General features: G+C 44.4%; 3 protein-coding genes across 3 annotated transcripts; 2 read left to right on the forward strand and 1 right to left on the reverse strand.

The window, feature by feature from the left end:
- Nucleotides 1–313: 313 nt before the first annotated feature.
- LOC123426267 (pentatricopeptide repeat-containing protein At4g21065) lies at nucleotides 314–3066 on the forward strand. Its single transcript, XM_045110066.1, has one exon. It carries the CDS (start codon nucleotides 350–352, stop codon nucleotides 2138–2140), a length of 1791 nt encoding a protein of 596 aa, XP_044966001.1. The 5' UTR covers nucleotides 314–349; the 3' UTR covers nucleotides 2141–3066.
- On the forward strand, nucleotides 2601–5592 carry LOC123426268 (major pollen allergen Ole e 10-like). Its single transcript, XM_045110067.1, has 5 exons — nucleotides 2601–2688; nucleotides 3783–4489; nucleotides 4590–4925; nucleotides 5093–5123; nucleotides 5296–5592. The coding sequence occupies exons 2-5, from the start codon at nucleotides 4435–4437 to the stop codon at nucleotides 5393–5395; spliced, it is 522 nt and encodes a 173-aa protein (XP_044966002.1). The 5' UTR covers nucleotides 2601–2688; nucleotides 3783–4434; the 3' UTR covers nucleotides 5396–5592.
- A 156-nt stretch (nucleotides 5593–5748) lies between these two features.
- LOC123426266 (factor of DNA methylation 1-like) lies at nucleotides 5749–9502 on the reverse strand. Its single transcript, XM_045110065.1, has 7 exons — nucleotides 9313–9502; nucleotides 7690–8602; nucleotides 7354–7535; nucleotides 7158–7247; nucleotides 6800–7084; nucleotides 6468–6698; nucleotides 5749–6178 (listed from the first exon to the last, which is right to left on the reverse strand). The coding sequence occupies exons 2-7, from the start codon at nucleotides 8570–8572 to the stop codon at nucleotides 5939–5941; spliced, it is 1911 nt and encodes a 636-aa protein (XP_044966000.1). The 5' UTR covers nucleotides 8573–8602; nucleotides 9313–9502; the 3' UTR covers nucleotides 5749–5938.
- Nucleotides 9503–11895: the final 2393 nt, after the last annotated feature.

Genomic DNA, 11895 nt, shown 5'->3' on the forward strand with positions numbered 1-11895 from the left:
GATAGCAACACACGGATATTTAGCTAATACTACCTCCGTGTGGGTTTATTGGCCCCCTTCACATTTTGTGTCAAATTTTGACCTTAAGTTTAAATAACAAAATATAAGTTGCATGTCACAAAAGTCATTATTGCTGGATTCATATTTGAAAGATGTTTTCAATGATACAATTTTTATGGTATATAATTTATTTTTTGGTGTTAAATCAAATGTTAAAGTTTGACTTAAAATACAAGGGGACTAGTAAACTACAGTACAAAAAAAAACTACTACAGTGTACACCATTTTCGTTGCGCCGCCTTCCCTCCCAAAAGCAACCACGAACCCCTACCGGGCGCAGGGCATTGCCATGCGCGAGGCAATCGCTCCCGCACCTTCCACGCACCCGGCGCTGCGCCACTGCGTCGCGCTCCTCCGCCTCCACCTGCCGTCTCCCTCCGTCGCTGCCGCCAAGCAGATTCACGCGCGCGCTCTCCGTGCGGCTGGCGTGCCCCTCTCCCACCCTCTCCTCGCCAAACACCTCCTCTTCCACCTCGCTTCTCTCCGCGCCGGCCCTCCACCGCTCCTCTACGCCGTCACTGTCCTCTCCTGCCTCCTCCCCGACCCGGACCCTTTCTCCCTCAACACGGTCCTCCGCATCGCCGCGTCCTCGGCGCACCCACGCATCGCGCTCGCGCTCCACCGCCGCCGCCTCGCGCCGCCCGACACGCACACCTACCCGCCGCTCCTCCAGGCCTGCACGCGCCTCCTTGCACTTCGCGAAGGCGAGAGCCTCCACGCCGAGGCCGCCAAGAACGGCCTAGTGGCGCTCGTGTTCGTCAAGAACTCGCTCGTCCACCACTATGGCGCGTGCGGCCTCTTTGAGAGCGCCCACAGGGTGTTCGACGAAATTCCGGTGCTGGAGCGGAACCTCGTCTCCTGGAACTCCGTGATGAACGGGTTTGCCGCCAATGGGAGGCCGAACGAGGTATTGACAATCTTCCGGGAGACGTTGGAGGCGGACCTCATGCCGGATGGATTCACCATCGTCAGTGTTTTAACTGCATGTGCGGAGATCGGGGCGCTCACTCTCGGCAGGAGGGTGCATGTGTTTGCGTCCAAGGTTGGGTTAGTAGGGAACAGCCATGTCGGCAACGCGCTGATTGATCTGTATGCCAAGTGTGGCGGAGTTGAGGATGCATGGAAGGTGTTTGAGGAGATGGGGGTGGCAAGGACCGTGGTCTCGTGGACGTCACTGATCGTGGGTTTGGCAGGGAATGGGTTTGGGAAGGATGCCCTTGAGCTGTTCGGTCTGATGGAGAGGGAGAGGCTTATCCCAACTGATATCACTATGGTAGGAGTGCTGTATGCTTGTAGCCACTGCGGGTTGGTCGACGATGGGTTTCGATATTTCAATGAGATGCAGGACAAGTATGGCATAGCACCAGGGATCGAACACCTTGGATGTATGGTGGATCTGCTGGGAAGAGCTGGAAGAGTTGAGGAAGCGCACAATTATATCACCACGATGCCAATGGAGCCCAACGCTGTTGTGTGGCGGACATTGCTAGGTGCTTGTGCTATGCACAAGAAGTTGGAACTCGGGGAGGCTGCTTGGGCACGGCTGGTTGAGCTTGATCCTGGGCACAGCGGCGATTATGTCCTCCTCTCAAATCTGTATGCTGCTGTTGGGAGGTGGGCAGATGCCCATGTGCTTAGGAAGACAATGGCTACACATGGAGTGAGGAAAAACCCAGGGCATAGCCTTGTGGAGCTCCGCAACTCTGTGTATGAGTTCGTTATGGGCGATAGATCACATCCTGAGAGTGATCAGATATACCAAACGCTAGCCGAGATAGCTGAGAGATTGAGGTGCCAAGGTTACGTCCCCCGCACAAGCAATGTATTGGCAGATATAGAGGAGGAAGAGAAAGAGACTGCTTTAAACTACCATAGCGAGAGGCTGGCCATTGCCTTTGCCTTGCTGAAGAGTCTTCCTGGCTCTCCTATCAGGATAGTGAAGAACTTGAGGATGTGTGGAGACTGTCATTTGGTAATTAAGCTAATATCTAAGGTATATGACCGTGAAATCATTGTTAGGGATCGCAGTAGGTTCCACCATTTCAAAGGGGGGGAATGTTCATGTAAAGATTATTGGTAGTTGATTCATGTATTGATTGACAGTGATGAATGCAATGTTTATGAGGTTCCGTGCCGTATAATCAGGGGAATGGCGGTGTCTTATGGTTGCAGAACAGTTCTGTAGAACTTCATTTGTTGACAGCTCATGTTTTGACTCAACCACAGCATATGGTTTCTGTTGCACATGACTACTGCAGTGAAAGCATTGGGGCAACCTCATCTATTACAGCCTTACAGGTCGCTGCAATCTTAGTCTTGGTCTAACTCATTAGATGTCTAGTGGAAAAAATAAGCTTCAGGACATGGCACATCAGGAAGCAAGGTTGAAGCTGGATACTGCTAGCACCACTCTAGCATTGGAAATATTATGATGAAAATTTCCAAGTTCTGGTTGCATAACAAGTTCTGTAGAAGTTCAGATGTCGACACATCTGTTGATTCAACCACAGTATCCAATTTCTGAAAGGAAGTGTGGGGGTAACCTCATCTATTATTCTCATATCTAGTCCCAACTTACAAAATGTGGAAGCGGGAAACAGAAGCAACCAGAGATACAGCAGAAATCAGGTTTGGAGCTGATACTGCTAGTATATGCTACAATTCTAATGCTGCACCTCTTGCCTATCGTATTTCAGAAATTGCTACTCTAAAATAGTCTGCATGGTCAAAGACTCTACCAGCTTCCAGCGGTGTTCTAACTGCTTGGCTGCCCTGCTTTACTAGGCGATCCTAGAAAAAGAATACAAGCAAGAAAAGTACAACGACACGAGCCATATTTTGTTTTCTGAACAGACAATGACATGAGGCATGTTTTTCGGGTGGTCCTGTAACTAGTATTATTGGTATGTGTGTAAGATACCAAAATGGCACCTCTCCCATGAATCCATTCTTTCTGAGGATGTGCGAGTTACAGACTTTTTGAATATATTTGAGTACTTTTAGTTATCCATATGTAACCAAAATTAATCATTTCAGTGGAGACAAAACTGAGATATGACTGTTTGCCAGACTGCGATTCGAAATCTACATTCCAACAAACACAGTTGTAGTTACTTGCAGGCTTCCCTTGTGTGACAAGTATTCGCTGTAGATTTGCATGTGAAAAGTAGGTCCGCAGGACATGATCAGGTTGTGTTTTGACGATGCCTTTTTCAGTAAATGAATGCAAGACCCTATATATTGTCTAAAGATACAAGTTTCTTCATGACAAACATCAAAGGTAGGTTAGCCCAATATTATAGTTATAAGTCCTCTTTAAACTTTATAGTTGGTGTTGCTTTGTTCCATATGTCTCAACTCATTGGGATCACCACTGATGGTTTCTGCTAGTATAGTTTCCATTCTCAAAGAAGTTTCTGGCACCACTTTGTGCCAGTGGTTTCTTGTTAAGCTTATAAAGTTTCTCGCATGTGGCGGTGGCTGAGCCAAATTGAGTTCTCGCCAGCTACTAGCAGGGAATGAGGATTGGCCTGTTGGGCGACCGAGCTGAGGAGCCTTGTATCAGTTTTTCTTTTTCACTCCTAGCTGCTCCATTCTATTTAGTATGCTATGTTACCTGTCCTGTTTATCTGTTTCACTGCAGCTTGCTTGTTTTTTCAAGCCTTGTTACTTCCCTTATATATATGCTTCAGCATGTCATTTGTTCCATTGGCACTTGGCAGGTGGTGTAGGTCAGTCAAGGCAATCTGGTTCACCAAACCTCATTCATTAGGCTTGAGTCTAGCTTTGTAAAGTGAATGGAGGTTCTTCCCTTAATCCACAAGAAAAGCTTTTGCTCGTGAAGCTCCGACACATTCTACCATGAAACAGCAAAAAAAGTAAAGGTAACACAGCATGCACTTGGCCCCTTTGAGAGATCTCGTGGAATCCATTGCCTGGTTTCCTTTTGTCCCTTTAGAAATCATGGCCATGCATGCATATCTCCACCGCATGGCAGCAGAATCTATGGTTTCCTGGCCTTCAAGTCATCCGATATTCTCGGTGTTGTTTTATATTCATAAAGGCATCTGATCTGCATTGGTCTACACAGCACACGCAAGCCGCTCTCTGCCATGGCCATAAGTATGCACCATGCACGGTGAGCAACCTGGGGACTTTTTTTGGTTCATGAGTTGCTTAGTGACTCGAGTAGTGAACTGAAATCCAGTGGCCTTTGCATGGACAGTAGCTTCTTTCCTGTTGACACAGGCGCTCTTCGCTCAGACTCCCATTATATTCCCTAAGGCTTACACAGGGGAGGGAGGGAAAGAGACGGGTCAGAGAGAGAGAGAGAGAGAGAGAGAGGTCTTCTTTTGAGTTAGTTTTGTTTCACACATGAAGAGAGAGGAGCTGATCATGAAGGGTCTTTTGATCCTTGCGTGCTTCATTGGTGAGTTACACCACATATATGCATGTCTCTTGTTTCCTTTGCCCGTGCCTTCTTATGTTACTTGCTCTACCCTGTCATTTGAACGCTGCTGTGTGATCAGTGTGTGTGGCAGGCGCGCCGCAGGAGAAGGCGGAGTCGACCACCCCGATCCCTACCCTGTCTCCTCCGGAGGGAAACACGAGCTTCATCGACGGTGTCACCTGGTGCGTCGCGCGGCCGGGCGTCCCCCAGGAGGACCTCCAGAATGCGCTGGATTGGGCGTGCGGCCAGGGCGCCGCCGACTGCTCGCCGCTGCAGCCGGGCGGGCATTGTTACCAGCCCAACACACTCCTGTTGCACGCCTCCTACGCCTTCAACATCTTCTACCAGCAGAACGGCAATTCCGACATCGCCTGCAACTTCGGCGGCGCTGGAACCATCACCAAGAGGGACCCAAGTAAATTTCTCCTCTTTTTTTTTTTGAAATATATCTTCTGCTCCATTCCATCCATCAGCGGACGTAGAGTACTTACTCTTGATAAGTCGGTGGCGGAGCTACATATTTTTATTTTAATGATGAATTGTTCGGTGGTGTGACCTTTTTGCTGTCTGTCTGCTTGCTAGGTTTCGGGCTATGCAAGTTCCTGGCATCTGAGTGAGTCTACTTCACACTTCACACTTCACACTTCACACGTACTACTATAGTATACTAAAGGCACTCCAGTTTGGAACACATGAATTTCACAAGAAATCACACGGAAACGCAACTTACTGTTCAGTTATTGTACTAAGTAGCAATATTAAGTGCTTCTGCTGGGCTGGTGCAGGACTTCTGCTGCTTCAGCGCTCATGTTGACGAGCATGAGGATGATCTGTGCTACGTTTCTGACCGTGCTTCAGCTCAGAGTTTTCCAAGCTGTGTACTGAGCGCCATGTGTCGGTGGCTGTGAAGGGATGGCTTTGGTGTGGTGCTACCAAAGTATAGTATGTAATGCAATGCTATGGTGGTTTCCACTTTTTGCACTTATGTAAGGAGCTTTTTTCTGTAATTTTACAAGGACATGCCTTCCGAGTACATATTTGTATTTCATTAAAGGTGATCGAATGCAAACTGAATACAGGAAGTGCCAACTGCCACCTTTTCTCCTCAGCGTTCCATCTCAGATTTACAGAAATACTCCCTCCGTCCCGCTTTTGGAACCTAACATAGCTTCCAAAAACATCTGTCTTATATTGTGGAACGGAGGGAGTGTCACATAAGTTAGATGTTCATACATATCTCAGTAAGTTGAACCAAAGCTAGTTCTGATGTATTCCTCTAAAATATCCAATGGTTTTCTAAAACCCTCGCCGCAATTGTGTTTTTTGAGTTTTTGCAATTAACTGAGCATCAAGTGCTGTTACTAAGATACAATTTTACAGGGCCACAGGCCATAAACTATAGCTAGGACTTGGAGACGTCGATCACACTCAGCGGCAGTATGTTCTCTTGCCCTTACTCGCCTTCCACTGCTTGAGAATGTACGCTACTGCCTCATCAAGCGGCGCTCTCCGGTTCTCCTTGAAGTTCCACAGCGCGGGGACGGGGTACCTGCCGCTGGGGTTGTTTTCGTTCAACTCAAGAAGGGCCTTGACCACAACATCGTGGGCCTCCTGCCCCAGCTCTTCTTTCAGGGCTTGCAGCTTCTCATCGTCTTCCTTGACTATTTCCTGCACCATCAAACATCTATCAGAATCATAGGCTGCAAATTCATAACAGTGGTTTCATTACTGGAACAAGGATTCAAATCAGGATAGCAGTGTATCCAGTTGAAATTCAAATACTACTTCCGTTTTTTTCCTTTCTTTCCTGAAAATCTAACAGTCAATTCAAAAATATAATACACAAACAAACATGCATGGAACAACAGAAGCATGGACCAGGACACCCTCTCAACCAGTATATGTTGTTCTCCTAAAAGGAATAGTATAATAATATAAGTAAAATAAAAAGGTTTACCTTTGCCTGTCCATCAACATCGATAACTTTGTAAGGATGCCAACCTGGTTGCATGATCTCATCTTCCCATCTTGATAGCACAAGTGTTGCCTCTACATCATACTTTGCTTTTTTCTTAGAGACAACATTTCCTGCTTTCTTTTTGCATGCAGCAATAAAAGCTTTTTCATCAAGCACACCCATCCTTTTGACACCAATAGTGGACCGAGTTACTTGTATCTGTTGTAGGCCCTGCACAGCGAGTAATTTGTTACCCGCGAAAAGGACGAAGCGATATATATAAGGTCTCACAATCAATAGCAAATTAAGCATGCAATAGAGGTCATACATACATCTATAAGTTCTTTCTTGGCTTGTTCAAGCTCATCATTGGTCCTTCGTTCCATAATAATAAGGGCCTGGTTTTCAGATTCCATGGCGTCAAGCTCTTCATCTTTCTCTTTCAGCTCTTCAGATACCTTATCAAATTCCTTTGATGTTGTATCTGCCTCAGCTCCCATGTGCTTCATTACCTCTAACTTCCCTCTCAACTGTGCTAATTCCATCTCAAGATTCTGCTTAGAAGTTAAGTCCTCTTCCAGTTTGTATTGCCTCCTGAAAGCATCTTCTTTCTCTTGCTGCAATTTCAGGAAGTTAAACAATGCATTTTCACTAGATACCCAACATACAAACATTGCTTGAAAGCAATACCTCGTGTTTCTTGAGAAGCTGCCTGAGCTCCTCACGTGCCTTCTTATGCTTTAGGGTTGCTAAGTCGAGAAGAGCATTCTCGTTTGCATTCTGTAAGAGTTTTGAACAGCATACATAAGTTGCAATTCAGTTCATTAAGATATAACAGAAGGAATGGAACATAAAATAGCATTGGAGGAGATGAGGAAAAAAAAACCTTTTCTTTCTCTGCTTCGACTTTTGCTCTGTCAATATTACTTTTCCTAGCCAGCTCTTCAAGTTGCTTATGTCTCCGGATGACTTGTTCTCTCTTGGTCTTCAGTTCCTGTTGCAGTCTTTGATTGTCTTCAACTATTTTACTAGAATTCCTACGAGCGCCTTCCTGCATCTTTCTTATCTCTGGTTATCGAATAGGAAAAGGAACTCAGTAAGTTCAGTGAGTACAAGATGATATTATTGCTGCCAGCAGTATCCAGCAGTATTGTAGAAAACAAGTAAGATCATTATTACGCAAAATGTGGCAAAAACACACAGTATCGAAATATGTCCGTACTTTCATTATGTTCCTCAACCATTCGATCCTTGTCTTTCATCATGCTATCAAGTTTCATGGCATTTTGACTGTTCTTCAGCTCCAGATCTAGTACATGCTTATTCTTCTCTTCCATTTGGTGAGTAAAATGAGCTATACGCTCAATTCTCTCATGTTCCCGATCACCAATACTTTTTAGAACTCCAATTTTCCTCAGATGCTCTCCTATTGTTCCATGAGAGTTATAATCATCAGATCTTGCAAGCCATCCATAAAGATCGTCCATTCTACAGTTTCTTCTGTTCCAATCAGTCTTACTGTACTGCTCCACTATGAAATGCTTTTCAAAAGCTAATGCATCCTTCAACCCAGTCCAGTCTTCAGCAAACTTGATGATGGAGTGATCAGTCTGGCCCTTGGAATCCAAAAGAATGGTGACTTCGCATGGTCTGAACCGTGATAACTGTGATTTTAACATATGCTCACTCTCCCTGACAGAATTTGTATCCATCAAATCAGTTGTTAGATTAACCAGAATGCCCATCCACGGCCATACGAACTTCTCTTCTTCAATCTTAGGAGGCTTATACTCAACGATGGCAAGTTGCAATGATGGTTCCAAGGAGCTGCCCAAATCATTCTTTACATACTCTGCAAGTGCTAGGTGTGCTGCCCTCACCCTGGGCTTGCGTTTCAGAGCAGCCCCTATTCCTGAGGCATGCTGCAGAAGATCCTTGACGTTGTAATCTTGCTTCTTTTTTCCTAGGCAGAACGGGCATCGGAAGATTTTCTCACCATACCGCACTTTCAATTTTTGGGAGCGCAGTTGAGCGTAGATCTTGTCCTTGTACTCATCGATCTCAGAATCGCTAATCTCAGATTCTTCTTCAGAGGTATGCTCCATCAGGATTTGGATGTTGAGAGATAAAATGCCCTGAGGATGAGCACAAAAAAGCATTCAGTCAGCGCTATCAACTGAAATGCCCTGAGGATGAGCACAAAAAAGCATTCAGTCAGCGCTATCAACTGAAATGCCCCGAGGATGAGCACAAAAAAGCATTCAGTCAGCACTATCAACTGAAATGCCCTGAGGATGAGCACAAAAAAGCATTCAGTCAGCGCTATCAGCTGATTTGAAGTGATTCACCATATGGTAAAGAGGCATACAAATTAAAGTGAATGGAAAGCTATTCTAGTCCTAGGAAATGATTAAATAGCCAACATTTCATTTATACACACTTTAAATTCGTATATTGATAAGGAAACGAGAAACGCTACCAATTTCTAAAATAGTCAGAAACAAAACAAACCTAAAACTTATCCATGGAATGAATAATAATCGAGTCGATACAGATGTGAGGATTTCCTCTGCCATTCAGAACGATTTTATTTACACCAGTGTTGTACTCAACGTGCGTGCGGGGATTTAGCTGAACGAACCCCAGATATTGTTTGGGGACAAGAGGAATCCAATTACTATTGGTCAATGTTAAATTTGCCCCTCCCCCCATTCTTGTTAATAATCGGATTCCTCTTGTCCGTGGAAAATAATCAAAGAATGGAGGATGGATTACCACACACACAAAGAATAGGCACCGAACCGCAAAAATCCCCCCCAAAAACGATCACGCTAGGGTTTCTTACCAAGAAAGGAATGAAGGAAGAAGCGATCCACGCAAATCAGGCGCCAGTAGGCCTCGCTTCTTGTGCGCCGGCGCCGTCGGCACGAGAATGCGAGGAATTTTGGAGAGAAATCGGAGAAGAAGGGCTGAGAAAAGGAAAAGCACGGGGGACCGAGGGTTTACGAACGGACTCGAGTGAGGAATTCTGATGGGGGTTTCACCACCTAACGTATATCATATTTAACCCCTTCGCCTACTCGTTATTCACAACCCAGGCCATCTTTGTTCGGGAGTAGCATAGTGCAGTAACATACATATCTTACTAGTCTAAGTTACCATTTTCACATTGAATACTAATATAGAAATATTAACATTAAGTCTTTCATTTATTAGCTTAGATACTCATCTTGCCTTGATATGCGTTACTTTACTCATAGGGGTAGTAACATGTTAAGGCCCTGTTTGTTTCAGAAGTCCCACGACTTTTTTTAGTCCCAACTAAAAAGTTCTTAGTCTCTATCCGTTTGTTTTCACAGACTAAACAGGGACTAGAGGTCATTAAATGACATGAAAAAAGACCATGTTATCCCTAGTAAAGTACTAGAAGTTATTAAATGACATGGTAAAAGTAGGGGCACTGTTGGAAAAAGTGCCAAAAAGTCCCAAAAAGGCCCTCCCATAGGGACTTCTTCCTTTAGTCCCAAATACCCCCTTTTAGTCCCTAAAAGTCCCTCCTGTTTGTTTCACATGGGACTAAAAGGGAATTTTTTTAGTCCCTACACCAAAAGTCCCTGGAAACAAACACCCACTAAGTTACCCAATTTCTCTTTCTTCTCATTAATTAGTTGTCACATCATATTTTTTCTTAGATAACATCTATGACACTACCTATGTTACTTTTATTATGGATAGTCTAAGACGAAAATGTGCATGTCAGTTCTTTTGGTGTTTATGGATGGCTGCTACAATAAGTAGCCACTTTCTCGCAGCCAAACTGGGTATGGGGTAGTTATTTTGGTAGCTCATAAACCATGAAAAAACTTTATAGATCACCTAGGGATGTCTACAAGTACTGGAACAAACCGAAGGTGTGTCGTCATCATCGTTCCTTCCTTACTAGAACCGGATGAACCTAGTTGTAATAGTCAGTTAGAAAGTCGTCATGCTAAGACTCACCAGAACGAGCGCCCCAAAATCACACTTGTTGTCGATGAAGTGAAACATAGATCGAAAGGATCGAATCTATAGGCACACACAGGTAAACGAACAAAGACCGAATTCAGCCGGATCCATCAAAGACAAATACCAACCAAATCCCATGAAGGGATACAAGGCGAACGACTGCTAACTTTCATTTTAAGATGGAAGTGTTTCTTTTCGTTTCTATTTTGAAGGTGGAAAGATAATTAATTATATCACTTTTAGTATTAAATTGCTGTTAGAAGAGCTGATTGCGTTCAAGACTTCTGCGATTTTTCCAAGCACCCACTAATACTACCTCTAATGCGTTATAAAACAAAAATAATCATCAAAATTTCAAAAGTAAAAATTAGTTCATCATTTTTCATCATTTGTTCCGTTGAAATCTAAGTTTGTCCTAGAAGATTTTGGCAGCCTATCCTCACTTTACTAGGTTGGTTCCTAAAGTTTTGTTGGCTATGAGAACTTACCCACCTTTGACACTCCTTAGTCTCTTCATCATTCTCCTCAAAATTTTGGCCTAAAAAGGGTCAAAAAATCTTTTGCTTTTTCTTCGGTTAGCCAATGGTTGGAAAGAGATTATATGATATGATATGGTATCATCCCAACCTACATTAAGACATGTCATAGCCTTTTGCACACATTAAACTACATGTCATGTAAGCTTCAATTCCCGTCACTGGTTACAAAGCTCATGATATAAGATTATTATGTGTTTGACACCCCCATGGCTATACATGACGGCGCCATACAATAGGGGTGGCTCGGTACCTATCCAACGAGAGGGAGGAGCCTGGAGACCAGGCCCTTGGATCATTGATCCCCAAGGTGGTGGTGGTGACCACCCGGATCGCATCTTCATTTGCAAAACCCTAGCCCCCACCATGTATATAAGGGAGGCCAGGGGCCTCTCATGCCAGGCTCTACTCTCCGTAGAACAACTATCGGTAGCAATCTCCATCTACATCAATGTAACCCCTCGCACGAGGTATACCACCATGAATGGGGACAACAAGCAGGACATAGGATATTACTCTCCAAAGGCACGAACCTGGATAAACTCGACATGTGACCTTCGATATGTGACTTCCACCTACGCTAGGTGATAACCCACAAGTATAGGGGATCACAAGAGTCTTCACGGGTAGTATTACATCCAAATTTATTGATTCGACACAAGGGGAGCCAAAGAATATTTATTGGTCATAGCGGTTGAGTTGTCAATTCAACCACACCTGGAATTTCTTTTTGCAACAAAGTTTTAGTAGCGAAGTAACAAGAGCAATAGGAACAATAGTAGTAGCGATTGTGGTGATTGTAACAGCAGCAACAACAATAGTAACTTAACGAAGATCAATATGCAAAAAAGCATAGGCATTGGATCGGCGATGGATAATTGTGTTGG

The sequence above is a fragment of the Hordeum vulgare genome, chromosome 2H (genome assembly GCF_904849725.1).
Source record: "Hordeum vulgare subsp. vulgare chromosome 2H, MorexV3_pseudomolecules_assembly, whole genome shotgun sequence".
NCBI lineage: Eukaryota > Viridiplantae > Streptophyta > Magnoliopsida > Poales > Poaceae > Hordeum > Hordeum vulgare.

Excerpts from the sequence above, each read along its gene's own strand:
- LOC123426266 (XM_045110065.1), bottom strand. The coding sequence starts at position 8,572 with ATGGAGCATACCTCTGAAGAAGAATCTGAGATTAGCGATTCTGAGATC. Across the intron at positions 7,085-7,157 it reads AGCTTCTCAAGAAACACGAG|CAAGAGAAAGAAGATGCTTT; the intron begins GTATTGCTTTCA and ends CTGAAATTGCAG. Across the intron at positions 6,699-6,799 it reads CCAAGAAAGAACTTATAGAT|GGCCTACAACAGATACAAGT; the intron begins GTATGTATGACC and ends CTCGCTGTGCAG.
- LOC123426267 (XM_045110066.1), top strand. The coding sequence starts at position 350 with ATGCGCGAGGCAATCGCTCCCGCACCTTCCACGCACCCGGCGCTGCGC.
- LOC123426268 (XM_045110067.1), top strand. The coding sequence starts at position 4,435 with ATGAAGAGAGAGGAGCTGATCATGAAGGGTCTTTTGATCCTTGCGTGC. Across the intron at positions 4,490-4,589 it reads GATCCTTGCGTGCTTCATTG|TGTGTGTGGCAGGCGCGCCG; the intron begins GTGAGTTACACC and ends CTGTGTGATCAG. Across the intron at positions 5,124-5,295 it reads TGCAAGTTCCTGGCATCTGA|GACTTCTGCTGCTTCAGCGC; the intron begins GTGAGTCTACTT and ends GGGCTGGTGCAG.